General features: G+C 36.3%; 1 protein-coding gene across 1 annotated transcript in view; it reads right to left on the reverse strand.

Moving 5' to 3' along the window:
- ADCY2 (adenylate cyclase 2) overlaps positions 1-19,453 on the reverse strand; it is a 276,856-nt gene that overhangs the window by 68,302 nt on the left and 189,101 nt on the right. Inside the window, exons 8-14 of the mRNA XM_053467615.1 lie at positions 18,041-18,199; positions 16,818-16,950; positions 16,274-16,450; positions 11,826-11,869; positions 9,691-9,771; positions 2,760-2,829; positions 1,690-1,787 (exon numbers count right to left, since the gene is read on the reverse strand). Coding sequence (XP_053323590.1) covers positions 1,690-1,787; positions 2,760-2,829; positions 9,691-9,771; positions 11,826-11,869; positions 16,274-16,450; positions 16,818-16,950; positions 18,041-18,199 — 762 coding nt within the window. The remainder of the gene's footprint in view (positions 1-1,689; positions 1,788-2,759; positions 2,830-9,690; positions 9,772-11,825; positions 11,870-16,273; positions 16,451-16,817; positions 16,951-18,040; positions 18,200-19,453) is intronic.

Genomic DNA, 19,453 nt, shown 5'->3' on the forward strand with positions numbered 1-19,453 from the left:
TTTTGTCAATTGGCATGATGCTTCAAAAATGAGGAGTGACGCCAACGAAACAAACTAAAATGAAGCAAAGAGCTCAGAATTTTTGTTGGTTCTTTCTTATTCATGCTGTCTCACACTCACCCACTCTCATTCACATTGCCTCACACCCTCATTGACACTCTTTCCCACTCTCTGTCTTTCCCACTGAATGTCTCCCTACCTTCTCCGATGACCGCTTCATCTCTTTCATCTTCTTGTTATTCTGTCTTCTTTTTTCATCCACTGCTTCTCCGTGGATGTGGCCTCCTGGCGAACTTCCACAAAAGGTCGGAGAATCTGAGCAGCTTTGCCCTTTTGTAGAAGTACACTAGGATGCCAGAATAATGAAGACAGATTCGCTGGGAAAGAGAAGCTTTTCTGCACCTCTCTTCCTCAGCAAATATATCTGCATTATCCTGGCACATCCTCAAAAGGGCGGAGCCACGGGGACAGCTACTCCTCCCTTTTGCCAATCAGGGGAGAGAGTGTGCCTGGAGGCTCCTCTGTTATGTGGAAGTTCACTGGAAGGCAATTTTCACAGAGTAGCAGATGAAGAAAGAAGACACAAGATGGAGCAGACAAAGAAAGAAGACAGAAGAACAAGAAGATGCAAGAGAAAGGAAAGCTGCACGGCAAGGAGACAGGGACACGGAAGGGGTAGGCCGAGGGAGACATTCAGAGAGAGTGTGAGAGAGAATGAATGAAAGTGTAAGAGAATGTAAATAAGAATGTGTGAGAGAGTGTGAAAGGGAGAGTGAATGACAACAAATTTTGTTTTCAAATGTACAGTAAAATGCCCTCCAATGTATATCCAAACCTAAAGGGCAGAAAATGAAATTAATTGTCTTAAAACTAATGGACAAAAAACAAAAAAATAAAATTGGCTGAATCGTTTTTTGGTCTATTTGCACAAGTCTACTAACCAGCCCACCTCTCACTAGCCTGACACATTAAATTTACCTGGTAATTTGTAAAGACACAGTGGTGTAGCTCTTTCTTAATGCTAATTACTGTTATTGTTGAAAGCTTAGCAGCCCAGCCCAGAGCCCAGCCCTCTGTGGTAGCTGGTGGGCGACTGTACGATGTGTGCAGACAACCTGCCCTACTGGGTGGCAGTGTGGCAAGCCTGGGCTCAGATGTGCATAACTGGGGGGCAGATTGGGAAATACAAACACGAAATGCATTTTTCTCAAAGTTTTTTTTATTCTGCTGTTTGATTTTAACATCCAATTTGTTTATTACATTATTTTACATAAACTAAAAAATTAGATCATTTTTTTTATCCGATCGATAGAAAACATAATCGGCCAACTAATCGATTATGAATATAATCGTGAGTTGCAGCCCTATAGCCTACCAAACCTAAACCCTACTACTTTGCACTGATGCAGAATTTTACTAAAGTTCACTGCGCATGCACAGGGTTTGATGTTTGTTCTTTCACTGGTCCCAATGCAGGATTCAGGACTGGCATCTGTGCCAGTAAGCAGTGCCACAAAGCCAAAGAAGGCATAACCATGTGGCTCTTGCAGATTTTTCAAAAATCAGAACAATGGTTGATCAGGGGAGCTGATACACAATATAGAAAGTAAAATGAATGTAAAAAATATTACTTTACTCAGTGTTTACTATAAATTTGTCATCAAAACTTAAATAAAAGAAAAAACTTACTTTGGTAATACCAGAATTTGTACAATGAAGATGCAGAAAAATATAAGACACGCACATGTCACATAATACTTGAAGGCTGGCAGTGTAGTCGCCCTGTACTTAAGAAAAAATATATATAAACATTAAACAATAGAATAACACATGCTACTAAAGTAAACTACTCTACTATTAACTACAACAATTGTTGAACAAACTTATCTTAAGTACTACATCCGTGCCCAAGTACTTATCTTTCTTCATAGCGGTGGTCAGTGGCATAATACAAAATGGTGAGCTGCATCGTGAAATAGCTCCAGGCCATCGTATGTGTGGGCCCACAAAAATATCTCCATAGACAGCATAATAGGCAGCACTAGCTCAATATGAGTTTATCTCTCTTTATTAAAGATATGGTGTGGCTATAGATCCCATTACATAAATGTAATGCATTAACATTTACTACATTTTTTCTCAGTTTTGAGAAGATATGGTTTGTTAAAGGACATCAGTGTGACAGTTCATGCACGTGCAAAACACTTGCTACACATGCACAGATGACGCATACAGATGGGAACCCGCAGATTCAGTCAAATCCGGCCAATACTTCATGCAATATGGATGCGCCCAGGATGCTATGTAGGGAATATGGGGGCTAAAAAAAAAGCTATTTTCTTATATCATTTCATTAAAGTTTTATTCCAATTATGTTGTTATTAGTGTTTAAAAAAAATAAAAAAAAAATTCCTCACTACAGTTTTCCTTTAGGCATGGATGCACTACCTTCACTTTTAATTACAGCAATATCTGCAGGGCAAGCCCTAATTTTTGGGCAAGATAATGTGTCCTTGTTTTTTTTTCCAAGAGCAACTAGATATCCACTATATTATCTTCTTATATATATGATTCTACTACGTCATACATTTTAGAAAGCAAAAAACTGATTACACCAAGATCTCCAGCTGGTTTTTGTCGCTTTTTTATTGTAAGACAACCACTAGGGCTAGCATCTTTTTGGCACACATTCATTTTCTGTCATTCTCTAATAGACCCCTTTATTGAATAATCTGAAAATGAATCATTTTTTTACTTACTTCTTTTTCAAGCGTTTTGTTATGGAACAATAATGATATTCTTTGTATATCCTCAGATTTCAGCCATTGCCTATAAAAAATATATTTTATATATATCGTCATAGAAATCAGAGACCCGCGTGTTTAATGCATTAACCAAACAGAACTATGGTTCATTCCATAGAATAAAAAAACTGTTTACTATTTTCAAAATATTTTATAATAAAGACATGTTCAATATTTCTTTTTACAATACAGTATTTTACAATATTTTAATCTTGTTTACAAAAGCTTTATAGCAAACATTGACTCTATATTTAAAGAGTATATTCTACCACAAATATGGAAAAATAATCATATTTTCCAAATTTCGTATAGTTGCAGATACAAAATGAAAAGACACATCTGTAGTCTGGATTCGCACTTGGTTTTCTCTATCTGCAACCATACCTCCACCCCAGGTTTTACCTACCTCCCCACTTTCCCATAGTAAAGTATCTCACAAAAGTGAGATACCATTCATTGAGGGAACCATGAATGGTAGCTCCCCAGTGCCGGCAGCACTCATGTAGGCCCAGACCATGACACTGCCACCACCATGCTTGACTGTAGGCAAGACACACTTTTCTTTGTACTCCTCACCTGGTTGCCGCCACACAAGTTTGACACATCTGAACCAAATAAGTTTATCTTGGTCTCATCGGACCACAGGACATGGTTCCAGTAATACATGTCCTTAGTCTGCTTGTCTTCAGCAAACTGTTTGCAGGCTTTCTTGTGCATCATCTTTAGAAGAGGCTTTGATGCATTGTGCAGCGTATGGTCTGAGCACTGACAGGCTGACCCCCACCCCTTCAACCTCTGCAGCAATGCTGGCAGCACTCATATGTCTATTTCCCAAAGCCAACCTCTGGATATGATGCTGAGTGCGAACTTCTTTGGTCAACCATGGTGAGGCCTGTTCTGAGTGGAACCTGTCCTGTGAAACCACTGTATGGTCTTGCCCACCGTGCTGCAGCTTAGTTTCAGGGTCTTGGCAATCTTCTTATAGCCTAGACCATCTTTATGTAGAGCAACAATTCTTTTTTTGAGATCCTCAAAGAGTTCTTCACTATGAGGTGCCATGTTGAACTTCCAGTGACCAGTATGAGAGAGTGTGAGAGCTATAACACCAAATTTAACACACCTACTCCCCATTCACACCTGAGACCTTGTAACACTAACGTGTCACGTGACACCAGGGGGTGGCTAATTGGGCCCCATTTGGACATTTCCATTTAGGGGTGTACTCACTTTTGTTGCCAAGGTTTAGACATTAATGGCTGTGCATTGAGTTAATTTGAGGGGACAGCAAATGTACACTGTTATACAGGCTGTACACTCACTACTTTAATTTGTAGTAGAGTGTATTTTCTTTAGTTTTGTCACATGAAAAGATATAATAAAATATTTACAAAAATGTGAGGGGTGTACCCACTTTTGTGAGATACTGTACATTCATGGTAAAGATATGATGGAAATAGAGGGTCTGTAATTGCCAACATAACAGTTAGCACCTTCATGATCAACATTTACCGTCAGTGGTGATTTCAACCGCGAAAGAGTTCCCAACATTTCTCTCATTGCCATTACTGCACTAGATCCTTAGGTAAATAACACTGTAAATGGCAGCCCTACCCCTCAGAGCCAATTACACATGTAAAATATATGGCTTTTACAGCACTGCAGCTTCTTCTAAAATATGTAGGAATAATAATTTTTTTTAAATGTTGTGTTCTTCACCTACAACCATAAAATTATCACTCTTTTTAATTTTAAATGTTTTTTCTTAAATAAAAAAAATCCAACTGCTCACAAAAGAACTGTAATTGGTCTGCTGGACACAGACACATACAGTATTTCCATTTGAACTGCAATTCCCAGGTAGCCCTGTCATAACAAATAATTTGATCATTTGCATTTAACATTATCTTAAAATGAATCTGAGAAGTGGGGATTCATGGTAGGGCAGGTTATTTAAGTGTTGTCCATTCTCTGGTCTAATACCTTGTTTATATCTAAACAGTATAAAATTGTAATTTATTGCAGATAAAATAACATCAACTCCTTCTAACTAATCTGAAGGTTGTCTTCCAAAGCAGTTTGCTCTCAAATTAAATGTAAAAAGGTGCTTGACAAAATAACACAAGGTGCATTTAAAATAGCTTATCATTATCTAACCTAATGCCATTTTAACTCACTTTGCTAGCAGCTCGAAGAATTGGAAAACCAATACCAATTCCAGTACAATATAGCTTATTTAAGATAATTTAGTCAAGAAAATCAAATACTATTATCACTTGGGTTTAGACTAATCAATCATTTTTAATGACTAACTAAAGTTGTGTTTTATTAGAAACTGCCTATTAAATATTCAACACATTAAAGAGAAACTTTTACTTTTTTAAAAGTCCATACATTCTGGATTAAGCAACTGAGTTTAGCAGCCTGCTAGCATTTATGAAAGGAGCTACATCAGCTAGTAAATAAACAGCAACTGTATTATACCTTTCAATCTTTGAGTACCAGAGATCTAGACGACAATCTTATAAACACCTTACCTAGGAATATATATTTATATTTATAGACTATATGGACAAAAGTATTGGGACTCATTGGTCCTGTCTCCTAATACCAATCAAAATAGTTTAGAAAGGGCCCCTCGGAAGGGGAGACAGGAATGTATCAGGGTCACATTATGTGACAACGCAGTGAAACCTAGGCTGCTCGCACAGTTTGGGAGCAGTGAGAGGTGAGCAGGGGCGGGAGGTTGTATGGATGTATTTATGAATGTTAGCATGGTTGTGTAATTGTGTGTATAAGCATGGATGTCTAATTGTGTGTGTGCATATGTATGTGTAGGTGTTTGTGAGCATGTATGTGTAATTGGGGTGAGATGGAGTGTATTTTAAAATGAATGTGCACGTGTGTTATAGTTAGTATGAGTAAGTGTGTGTAATTTGTGTAAACGTATGTGTGCCAGAGTGTATGTTGGAAGGGGCGGGCAAAGAAGACACAGCCAAGTTGTTTGGGGGCAATGATAGCACAGACTAGCTGTTGGGGGGCCCCAGGGCAATTTTTGCACCAGGGCCCTGTGGTTTCTAGTTTTGCCCCTGACCTGACCATTACACCTACAGGGACTTTGATGGCATCGCATTCTAAATACAAACTCATTAATATGTAGTTATTCCCCTCGCAGACCGCGCAGACCTTCCCGGGCTGTCAGAGATCAGAGTTCCCCTCACCGGGGCGGCCGGGGAACTCTGACAGCCGGGGAAGGTCTGCGCGATGGACGCAGACAACCCCCGCTGCTAGCCGCACCTCCTCCCGGCTGCAGCGGAAGTTGTATATGCGAATCGCACAGAGCTCTTCACGCTGCCCGGACTAAGCACCGGGCACTCAGAAGTACCGGTAGGTGTGTGGGGGTTTGCTTAGTCCGGGCAGCGTGTAGAGCTCTACCCGAATTGCGCAGAGCTCTACACGCTGCCCTGACTAAGCACCGGGGACTCAGAAGTACCGGTAAGTGGGGAGGGGGGGGAGACAGGAGGATCCAGGTCCCCTGCATCGCTGCGGGGGATCTGGATCTCAGTCTCATAGTCAGACCTATTTGAGGTCTGATTATAAGACGACCCCGATAATAAGTATTTTTCAGAGCATTTGCTGGAAAAAACTCGCCTTATAATCGAGCAAATGCGGTACTATATCTTTATTACAAGAATCAATTTCATTACTATGGTAAAGAATAAACCAGAAGAAACAATGCACCTAAGCTAAGCAGATTGTTTCTTTGCCAAAGAAACATCAGAAATATAACATTATTTGGTATCTAGTTCAGGTTTAGTTCCAGATACTAATAAATGCATTTGTGTACACAAACAGTTAATGCCAAGTATGCAATTATAAGTAGGAATTTTAGGAGTTTTAGCCAGCATGGAATCTTGTCCGATGCCAGAAATCAAATAAGAACCTGTTATGCAAACAAATCCAAAAATCTCAATACATAAGCTATTTATCATTCTATTATAAATAGAACAAAGTTGTTATAGCTGGAAATATATGTGCAGTTTTTGCATTGCTCTACTCCTTTTTAGCGGTTTTGTATTGTAGGGTCATTATGTATTATACATTCCAATTTCTGATGAGGTACACAAATACAAAAGGAAATGTAGCGTTGCTCAGCTACTGTAGAACAAAGGGAACCTTATATTGAAGCTACATTTCCATTCTAGATTTTTTCTCTATTATCACTAAAAGTCTATAACAACTCAAGATGGGTACAATCTGCAATGTTCTTTCCTTTTATACTTTTGAATCACTTTGATCATTCAGACCAGCCTAAAATCTGAAAAACATATGGGATTTAAGAAGAGCCAGGGGACAGGTAATATCGTGCTGATTATATTTCTCACATCATATATATATATTTACTGTATTAGATAAATAGCATGTTTATAGGCTTATAAAAAAATGACTTACTGTTCTGCTAGTGCCTTAAAAACATCAAGGTGCTTTAATAAAATTATATGTTTATTACTTATTTTCTTGAATGTGCACAAGATTCTCACAATGTGGAATTGTTACTAAATTAGATTTTGTACTTTAGTGAATATATTTTAGCTTCACTGTGCATTACAGGAACCCAATCCACCAAGCTTCTTATTTAAGAAAGTTGGTACTTTATAATGCCAAGCTTTCATGGAATTTCATTGTCCTTACTGAAGCAGAAACTCACCGGGATATGTTTTTCATCTAAGAAGTGGGGGTTCTATCACTAAGATGCCGTTTCACCTTAATCACCTCATATGACAGACTCCAGTTAGGGAGGAAACTTGACATTCTAAGATTGCAGGCCCCCCCCCCAGACATCTAAAGAGGAGATTTCTACATGTTACTCCAAAAAAACACTAAAATGTAACAGATACATAATCCTAATGAAATTGTCTTATTTGTTAATATACTGTATGTGAACACACATGGAAGACTGTTTTAACACCTCAGAGTTACATTTTCTTGGCAATTGACAAAGAAGGACTGCTTTCATAGCACAGCTAAATTATTTTTTTTAAGTCGCCTATAGTTTGTACTTTTATTTTTCAGTCAGTGTTTTGGAGTTTATTCAGATGAAGTTTTACCTCAGAGAATCTCAAAACAGCTGTAAAACATCTCAAAATAACATTATTATTATTTATTGTTTTATATAGCGTCTTCAAATTCCGTAGCGCTGTACAATGGGTGGACAGGACACAACAAGTAGTATGTAACATAACAATTTGACTTACAGAGACTACAGGGGAGGAGGGCCCTGCTCAAACAAGTTTACAGTCTAGAGGGATTTAGGGTGAATTACACAATAAGTAAAAGTGCCACTGTTAAAAGTATTGCGGGAGAGGGACTAGGAAAGTTGAGCTAAAAGAATATGGGAGGGCGTTAATGTGTATGTTGTAAGCGTCCTTAAAGAAGTGGGTCTTGAGGGATTTTTGAAGGAATAAATGCACAGAGAAAGGCCAGGGGAGAGCATTGCAGAGGATAGGGGCAGCACTTGAGAAATCTTGTAGACATGCATGAGAGCTAGAAGGAGATGGAGAGGATAGAAGGAGATCATTGGAAGAGCGGAGAGACCGGTTAGGAGTGTATTTAGAGATGAGTGAGGAGAGGTAGGAAGGGGAACCGCTGTGAAGGGCTTTGAAAGTAAGAGTAAGGGTTTTGAAATGAATCCTGAAGTGCACAGGCAGCCAGTGAAGAGACTGACAGAGGGGAGAGATGTTAGTGAACCGATGGGTTAAGGATGGGTTAAGGCTCCCCAGGCAGTTGCCTTGGCCACCTGGTACTAAGACTGGCCCTGGTAGCAACAGTGTCTAGTGCACCCCTCGTACCCACCTTAGCACGCCCCTGGTAGTATCACTAATAAAATATTAAAAATGATGGGTCCCACTACTGATCCCTGAGTTACCCCACTAGTAACAAGTCTTTCCTCTGAATATACACTGCTTACTACAACCATCAGTCTCCTGCTCTTAAACCATTATGTTATCCATTCAACTATTTTGGCATTGAAAGACTGCATTTTTTTACAGTATCAAATGCCTTACTGAATTCTAGATATGATATATCGATAGCACCTCCCTGGTTCATTAATTTATTTGGGGATCATTGGGAAATCCCACAGGGTATCACCCTTTACTGTCTGTATCTGTCATTTCCTGGTATGTGATTTGTATTTGTACTGTTTATTCTGTGGCATATTACATAGTACATTTATATTTGTTTTCATTATTTGGTTCTTTTGTGTATTTCATTGAGCCTTGTGTGATACATTTTGCTCATTGCATTAGTGATTGGAGAGCACTTTATTGGCTATAACACCACACTTAATACCAGACGTATTGCTATTAGTTTTATTTTCTAGCTTTTGAGTGCAATTCTGATTTATAACATTCTAGTATTTACCCAATTAAAAATTAAGTTAGTTTGACAAGATCTCCCTGTAGTAACTGGTTAAATAAGTTTGTTGTCAGTTTTGCCTGGAAACTCCAGAGCTCTTTTGATAACTTTGGATGCATCCCATCAGGTCCCGTCCTGATGAACTTCTTCCACTTCTTCCACTATAATATGTATACTGGTATAGCAACATCCCAGTTATTTTGCTCATTGCACCAGGTTTCCATAACAGCCACTAAATCCGCATTATTACTTGTTAACAATGCAGCCAAGACAACAAAAAAGTCATTAGCTAAAGAAAATTGCATCAATGATTATACAAAAAAAACATCAATGTATCTGATACATAATCATGTTTCAGGGATATTAATATATATGTTAACTAATATAATTTAATGTTTTTACACAGGAGACATATTTTCCTTTAGAATGTCAATATACTGTATACCACAAGCAAAATAGAATATTAACTTACTTCTGTGCATTTATGCCATCAATAGCTTGAATCATTCTTTCATTTACTTCTTCTTCAAACCTCTTTTTCTGTGATTTAGTTCTAAAAAGAAAATACATTAACTTTGCTAGTATTAAATTAACTTACTTCATGTAAGCAGATGTACGGTATTACGCATTCAAAGGAAGTCATGATAAATAGTGTTCTGGATTTTTCCCAAATGATAATCAAGCCAGAGGCATTTTTAAAATCATGTTCTTTGTCAAAATAAATTTATTGACTAATTGCAATGTAACCAAAAAATTACAGTAAAATCAAATGTCTTTTGAAGATGTTGTGGGAAAGGCAAAATAAATGTCTTACCAGCAATTAACACAAATTAAGTACTTGATAAATTAAGAAATGGGGAAGACTATTTCAGTATAGCCCATCCTCCTATACTAGAAAACTTCATATATAAACTGTAAAATGTTATTTGTATTTGTACTTCATTATTTTCCAAAATGTCACAAAAGGTTTCAGCAATTAAATTCCAATATATACAAGGAAAGGGACTGTATTTTCAAGTAATGGACTGTCCTTACTCCTTTGTCATATCCCTTTTATTTCTGGGCTTGGGAAATATGCAATGTAGGCTATATATTTATAAAGCTTAATTATAAAATGTGCGTTTATTTCTACAAAACAAGTTCTCTCCATTTAAAATAAGATGTTTGTGTTGATAAACACTGATATCAAGTTAAGGTTTTCCTGCCCCTTAAGCCTTTACAATAAACTCTTTATAACTATAAAGAAAAGGAAATATTCAAATAGTAATAGGATCAAGGGCAATTTGGATTTGCATTATATAATGACATGTTAAAATGTCAGAGGAAGTTATCCTACAATGAAAATATCACATTATCTTTAATTGTAGTTTTTTTTTTTTTAAACCCAAAGTGAATCTTGGAGATTTAAGGAGCTGTGCAATCAGGATGAAGATCGGGGTTAAACATAAATCATCATGTAGTATCTGGAAATAAAGCAAATGGCAATAGAGTAAGAAGTATAATGAGTTTTGTTTTTTAAAACACAGTCATCTGCTTTTTAACATTACTGATTGCCTTTTGATTGTAATTATAATAACCTATAATTATACCCAATATTAGGATATGCATAGAAACAGGCTGGAACAGTGAGGGAATTTAAACATACTTGGGGTTGGATAAGTACAGTATATATATATACACACACACTAACACTAAATGTTAGTGAATGTTGTTGGATAAAGTGTGCATGTATATAAGAGTGTGGTGTTAGGTCATTAGAGCATATAGTGTTATGGCATTGGCCTTAGTGTATATATCATTATGTTGTGATAGAGTGTGTGTTTTGGTGTATGATGTTAGCATCCCTGTGCATCAGTGTATAGTGCAAGTGTGTGTGTTACTGTAAAGTGTTTGTTAACATATGATGTTAGCATGTATGCCTTACTGTATGGTGTTAGATTGTGTTAGTGTATGGTGTTAGCATGTGTGTGTTGTTGTCAGGGTATGGTTTTATCAAGAGTGTGGGTGAAAGTATGGTGTTAGGGTGTCAGTGGTGAGCCTAGGGAAAGCGGCTCCTGGGAGAGGGAGAGAAGAAGAAATGTACAGTGTTAGAGTAAGTTTCCTTATTAGTTTTGGGGAACAGCTGAAAAAATACTGACCCAGGCACCACTAACCCTAGGCTCGCCCCTGTTCTTATAAGGTGTGCTTAAGGGGTAAATCATGAGGCGAAGCGATAATTTAATTATTATTCATTGTGATTATTTAATTATTATTCATTAAATAATAATGAAATAAACAATAACAAATTTGAGGTCATCGGGTCCACCTTTTAACAAAAGAGATGCCAGTGGGGACAATAAATATTAATATGGGTATAAAGAGCCTATACTTCTGACCTCCATACTGTGAAAGAGGGATGGAGGATTAAATGGTAATCAAATACCATTAATGGTTCAATGGCCCACCTATTTGATCTGCACCATCCCTTGCCCATAAAGGATCAAAGTCATATTAACCTTTGGAAAGACCTAGAGGGCCCTTGTGTCCCTCTCCCTCCTTCCGTCCCCTGGAGGGTTAAGTTCATAGAAAAAACATATTAACACAGATAACAGATTATGACAAACATACCTTTCAGTTCGACGCTGGAAATGATATTGACCCATGGGCATATCCTGTTAAAAAGATAGAAATGGTTTTAATTAATTGTGAGAATTGTATTGGAGGATAAGAAATAAAATCATGTGCCATGCAATTGGATTTATTTTACAATAGTTTTTTTTGTTTTAGGCATGTACAGGATTGCAAAGTTAAAGGACATTTTATTTTAATTGTTTAAAAAATAGTTTTAAACAATATGTCTTGCAATTACTCTTTTTATGGTACTTAACAGTTAAAATTTCATGATTTCTTATATATTGCTGCATGTTGGCATTTTAATAAATTTATTTTACCTCTTCAATCTAATCAAAATACCAAAATAACAGTAATAAATTTATCAACAGATTATAAAATTAATGTGAATACCCTAGACAGTGGGGTAAAACATATGTGAGCTGTCTAGGCCAGTGTAATGTAAGGAAACTTTACTTTAATGAAAGGGTGATGAATAAGCATAACATCATTCTAGTGGAAGTTAATATAGTCACAAAATGTAAACAAAAAATTGGATAGGCATAAAGCTATCCTGAATATGGACTGGATACGGTTTTTACAGCAGTAAAAATGAACAGCATGGATGGGTTTTTATCTGCTATCAAATTGTCAGTTGTTTTGTTTGAGAATGGGTAATAATGGAGATGGATTATTTAAGTGGCATCCAAGAACCTTGGCTGTCCACATTACAAAGCCAGGAAGCGCTAATCCTTCCCTCACCCAAGCATTTGAAGTGGTTAAATATTGGAAGCTTGAGGTTTACCATGACATTTTAATTGTTTGAAAGTTTTAAAGAATGATCAGCATACCCATAGTCTGCAATGTACAGTCTTTATAGGCCTATTGTGCTTTTAAAGAATCAAAGGTGGTTTAGAAAATAAAAGTCAACCGAGTATGCCTTAGGTATATACCCAAGTATTGTGCAAAAAGAAAGGGAAATTCACTCATAAGCTCCCCGCTCATTATGTTTTCTGAACACGTCAAGTGCCTGAATGATCAAGAATAATAAAATGTGAGTCTACAAGATCATCATCTCATGACGTTTTGACAATGCCTCACATTGTTACTCGTGCTTTGTTTGCCCAAATATCACTAAGTAAGATTTAGAGTTAAATTATGAAAATTAAAGAGGATAAGGGGCATCCTTGCCTTGTGCAGTTCAATACGGTGAACTGGGATGACAAGGCTGACAGTGCACCCTTAACTCTAATTTGAATCACTGGAGATATATAAAGTGACTCTACCTAGCAAATCATACCAGCCTCATCTTGTGGAAAACCATAATATTTATAAAGAGTAACAGTGTTGTTATTTTCTAAGTACAGGTATGGTGATATGATTGAATTGGACAGAGGTTATTTTAGTATTCTGATAAATAGGCCCTGGAAGTTCTCTCCAATCACCTTAAGCGCAATGCATTCTGGTACTCCATACAAGCAGTTCATTTCTACAACATTTATTATCAAGGTCTTTGATGTGGCATCTTAGTAAAATGATCTGCAAGTGTTGTTTTAGTAGTGAATCCTCTGTTGCTTGTTTCCTTTCATTTGGATAGTATGTACCGTATTTCTCTCAGAAAAGTTTTTTTTTAATCTCTTTGATTAGGTTGTGCCACCTTAGTTATAAACAAAGGCTAAAAGAGTTGAATTTGTTTATATTAGAAAATCAACTTAGAGGTGATTTCATAGCATGATACAAATACATATGGAGACAATACCAGCCGTTCTCTATTTCATTAAGGGTTCATTAATATGACTGTGAAATAAAAAGAGGTCATCCATTTTGACCGGAAGAAAGGAATTTTCAAGCAGCAAAAAAGGGTTCTTTACAGTAAGAACAATAAATATGTGGAATTCATAAATTGCCATTTTGGAGTCAAATCCTTTTTGAGGAACACATGGAAATTCTTCAATGTGTTTTTTGCCTTCTTGTGACAATTCAGGCTCCCCTATCTTCCACACTTGACTGTGACATGGAAAGGCAACCATCATGAAACTATTTTAGAAAGGTAGAAAAACAACCCCTATCAAGAGAGTTGTTGCTGGGGTGAAACCACTGCATCCTCCTTCACTACATTAATTGAATTAACCTGACTACACACGTGTGGACATTAATAGACAAGGATTTTATTTTTGAGTTCAGAGACAAACCACTGCCCTCACTCTTCACTAAATTAATTAAATCCCCTTGACTGCACTCATGGGGAAAGTAATAGACAGGGATTGCATTTTTGGGTTTGAAGTCAAGCCACTGCCCCTTCTTCATTAAATTAATTGCATCCCCCTGACTCCACTCATGTGTATAGTAACAATCAATGATTACATTTGGAAGTTTAACTGATGTTTTAACACAATTTAAAATGTTTTTCATTCTAGTTAATATATATTGTGAATTTCATGTCAGGTGTCAGGGTACAATTGTCACATCTTTATCTCACTTATTGGTTTGTGATAGTGTTTGTAACAACATAAATGTAATTCTACCACAATATATTTCAAGGTATAAGGATCAGAAATGCTAGTAGTAGTCTGTGATGGTTTTTAGAGGTTGCCTAAAGTTCAACAGATATCAGCTGGTTATCAAGAGCACCGTAGTCAAGCATCTAGTCTGTTCTGAATTTTACAACTCAAATTATGTATTGAAAATGTAATTTGTCTAATATTTTAAATTAAACTAAACATAAGAGTTTGCAAAACTATATCCTGTTGAAAAGTATTTTATTGTATTGATTACATATTCAACTAAAATTAAATGGACTTACTGTGTGTTGGGAATGCTATTTAGGTGTGCCTAAATCCAGTGAGCTCATATTATGGTAACCAGAAAGGCATTATGTGCCATTCCCTAATACAGTATCATACAATCATTATGAATTTATTAATTATATGAGCAAAGATTCACGTTGTTATTCTTAGTTGTTAAATTAATATCTGGTTAATAAAATATATACTACAAAAACAAAGGATATCTTTAAAAAATATAGTACAAATAATACGTTACTTAACACAACTTAGTTTAAAACGTATTTATAGCCTTAATATGCTTATATTATCCAAAGGTATAAATAACATAACATACTTACGAGTACTACGTTTTTATTTATCACAACTCCTGCCAATAATTTGCATAGATATCTGCATGTGAAACCAATTTACATAAGATAATGTATAATAAATAATCTACTACAAACCAAAACTGAAAACATATATAATTGAAGACCTTTTTGTGACTCACAAGTGTTTTTGTGAAATGCTCTTTACAGTGAATAGCATAGTTGAACCCCGACCTAGACTCCATGGCACATTTGAATACCATATTTTGGGGTTTGATGTTTTTGTTTTGTCTAGGTATAATTATCAGGCCTATGATGTTTTCACTGATGTATTGATTATGTGATTTTCAGTTTATTGACCAAAAGCTAATAAATTGAGTTTTATGTATAATCATAAGGAGGCAATAGTATTATTAATAATAGTAATAATAGCAATAGTATTATTTTGTAGAATACCTCCCTTATTTCTCAGTCATTTTCTGTCCTTTTTCTTCTTATTATGTCATTTTACTTAGGAAGGGACCTTGAGTAAGTAAATTAGATGCATGGAGTAGTTAAGATATATCTTAGGTGCTATCAACAGGCACAGCACTAACAGAACCTAGCAGCATACTGGGGAACTGGAAGACAGCAGCAATCTGGGTACAGACATAAACATGGTCAAACACAGAGGGAACCAGAACACAGTACAGAATGATAAGGCAATTGATATTGCAAGGCCGGGTTGAAAATCAGGACAGGAGACAAAAGAGGTGTGCAAAAAAGAGGCAGAGTAAAGGTTCAAGCAAGGTCAATATCCAAAATCAGTCAGGCCCAAAATGAGGTACCAAGAGAGACAGAACAAACACAAATTCCAGAATCCAAGTTAAGGGTCAGGAACCACTGACCCTAGTAAACTGCAAACAGGAACCAAGGAAGGATCAATGCTTAAGCATTGGAAGCTGGGAGGAACACTATTATATAAAGGCCAATAATGAGATTGGCCACAGGTGTCAGGAGATATGCAGCCAGGGGACAAGGGGAGACAGGAATCCCAGCAACAACAGAGCATCCTGGTGGCATCATGGGCAAGTGAATAAGCCACCATAGTTGCTCAGTGGTTCCTGACAGTATCACTGTTGCTAAATATATCCTGAAAAGGTTTAATTTTATTAGTTCCTCTTTTAGTGAAAATAGGATCATATACATTATTATATATTTGATTTATTTTTTGGCAGAGATCCATTGCTAAAAGACTAAAAACAGGAGGAAATATGTATCCTTGTAAATATGGCTGTGAGCTGAATCACACACACATTGCAGTGTTTTAGCCTCCTTGATACATAACATATTGGTTTTCTGAATCTTTACAAGATAATTAAATATTCCATACTATGGTACTAATCTTGCCATTTTCGGTTGTCATGCTGTCCCGGTGGTGCAGATGAGCAAATGGCTTAGCAGCTCCCCACGACTCCAAGTATCGTGTCATCCGGACAGACGCTCTCATTTTTGCTCCATCTAAGGTATGACGGGGTCTGAAGTGGTGCTGAGGACTTCGTCTTTCTGCCTGAATCGAAATAGCAACAAAGAAGACAAGTGCAGACAAACAATAAAGGATGGTTAGAAAAAATAAACATTTAGATTTGTTTATTTTATACAGTAACAATGAAGGCATTTTCGTTATGTTTCTAAGAGCCTAAATTACCTTTATAACAAAGATATTTAAATTCCATACGTGAGTGAATTTCTATACAATACAGATGACAATAAAAGGTTATGACACCTAGACTATATACCTGGTGCAGTATATTTTAAAAGAAAACGGTAGAAAACATCAAATATTTTCAAACTGATATGGTTTTCATAAAAAGATTCCCTATTTCTCCAGAATATAATGGAATTTATCATCTCACAGTGACAACCAATGGACTAACCTTTGGGTTTATAACAAGGTAAGTTATCACACCATTTTCCTTCAGATATGCGTCTCTTATATGCCCGTCACCATCCTCTACTTTGTAAGCACCATTCAAGTGTTCCAGTGTGACCGAAGTAATGTGAACACGGCTGTGTGGAAAATATTAGCAATATTTAGTACAGGAATGTATTTCAATGTAATCTTCATAATAATAAAGCAAAATATATTTGTAATTTTGCTAAACATGTGTTGTAAGAAATTTTAGATACAAAGTATACTTGATTTTTGACAAGATACACACCTTTCATATGTTTTCGTAAAATAATTATTAGAAAATGAAAACGGTATGTCACTTGAACTAAATATTGATGAAAGAAACATATTTGGGACATTAAAACCATCGAGGGAGACCTTTATAAATAAAACATGCCTCTATCAACATGCCTTTTTGTAAATAAATGATTCCCTATCTAATAATGAAAGGAGAAGACAGCATGCCCTCCTATTGTTATATGATGATGATTGGCAAATGAGGACAAATGATGTAGAGCACACTCTGCTGTAGTATCCTGCTTTTTACTAAGAATGTATATTTGTATTATTATTATCTTTTATTTATTACGCACCTACAAATTGCAATTACAAAGTAGAATTTAAGTGGGGCAGTTAACACACATAACAAATATACATTAATAGATTAAGACAAATAAGGAGTTGAGAACTCTGCTCGTAAGCTTGTCATCTAGCCTTATGGTACTTTTATACAAAGTTCCAGTCTGGAATGGTAGGCTTTGGAGGGCCCCGCTTAAGAGCATACAATCTAAAGCAATAGTATGGGTAATTGAAAGAAGAGGAGGGGTGTCTTTACCTACTTAATCTCTTTACCTACTTAATTTAAAGGCCACCACTGGGTATCTGCTCTTCCTCTACTCTGTTTTGAAGTCACAATTTTAGTGGCTCTTTAGTTCCCAAATTATTTGTGATCTTCTTAAAACATCCCATCCAAAAGTCATGTTGTATTAATATGTAGAAGAAAAGGTCTCAAGGACTATGTACCATGTATGACATGTATGCAAGCAGCTTTATATATGAATTTGTGAATACAGTTGAAAATGCAGAAAAAAAGGTTTATTTAACAGTGACCAGTTTATGTATATATATATATATATATATATATATATATATATATATATATATATATATATATAATTTATATAAATTAGTTTTAATTTGTCTTACCCAGGAACTCCTCCAGCTTCCATATGATTTGCCAAAGTAACATCGTGTGACCATACGTCATACTGCCATTTTTGTAAACCAATAACTCCACAAAGTACATTTCCAGAATGTACACCAACTCGCATGTTAATGTCAACTCCGGTGGCATCTCTTACTTTTCTAAACAAAACAATTGAATACCTTAGAAAAGTGCTGAATAAGTTGTAAATACATATTTCAGTGTGAAACAATCATCAAATGTAGAGGGGGATTAAGATTAGAAGGGTACATTCTCTATTAAGAAAAAATTTATATACAGTGGATATAAAAAGTCTACAAACCCCTGTTAAAATGCCATTTTAAAGAATGAGACAAGGATAAATCATGTCAGAACTTTTTCAACCTTTAATGTTACCTATAACGTGAACAATTCAATTGCAAAACAAGCTGAAATCTTGGAGGAGGAATTAAAAAAAAAAAAAAACTCACAATAACCTGGTTGCATAAGTGTACACACCCTGTTATAACTGGGGTTGTGTTCAGAATTAACCAATCACATTAAATCTCATGTTACCATCACAAATAAAGTCCAGCTGTTCTCGTAGGATTAACCTGACATTTGCTTAGTTGCATCTCAGAGCAAAAGATAGAAACATAGAAACATAGAAAGTGACGGCAGATAAGAGCCAGAAGGCCCATCCAGTCTGCCCAACCTCTGAGTACTCTCCTTTAGTACTTGCCCTTATCCTATATTAATATAATAATAGTAATAATTAGTAATATTTTCTGATGTTACCATTAAACCTTTGCCCCTCTAGTTTATGCTTGTGTCCTCTTGTTGCGGTTTTATTTCTTCTTTTAAATAAACTTTCTTCCTTTACTTTGTTGATTCCCTTTAAGTATTTAAATGTTTCTATCATATCCCCCCTGTCCCGTCTTTTTTCCAGGCTATATAGGTTAAGATCCTTTAACCTGTCCTGGTAAGGTTTATTTTGTAATCCATAAACCATTTTAGTAGCCCTTCTCTGCACTTTCTCCAACATATCTATATCCTTCTGGAGATATGGTCTCCAGTACTGTACACAATACTCCAAGTGAGGTCTCACCAGTGATCTGTACAGCGGCATGAGCACTTCCCTCTTCCTACTGCTAATACCTCTCCCTATACAACCAAGCATTCTGCTAGCATTACCTGCTGCTCTACTGCATTGTCTACCTACCTTTAAATCCTCAGAAATAATTACCCCTAAATCCCTTTCCTCACACGTTGAGGTTAGGACAGTACCAAATAGTCTATACTCTGCCCTTGGGTTTTTATGCCCCAGGTGCATTACTTTGCATTTATCCACGTTAAATGCCAATTGCCACAGCTCTGACCATTTTTCCAGCTTACCTAGATCGTTTGCCATTTGGCTTCTTCCTCCAGGAACATCA

This window comes from Spea bombifrons, chromosome 5 (assembly GCF_027358695.1).
Source record: "Spea bombifrons isolate aSpeBom1 chromosome 5, aSpeBom1.2.pri, whole genome shotgun sequence".
Taxonomy (NCBI): Eukaryota; Metazoa; Chordata; class Amphibia; order Anura; family Pelobatidae; genus Spea; species Spea bombifrons.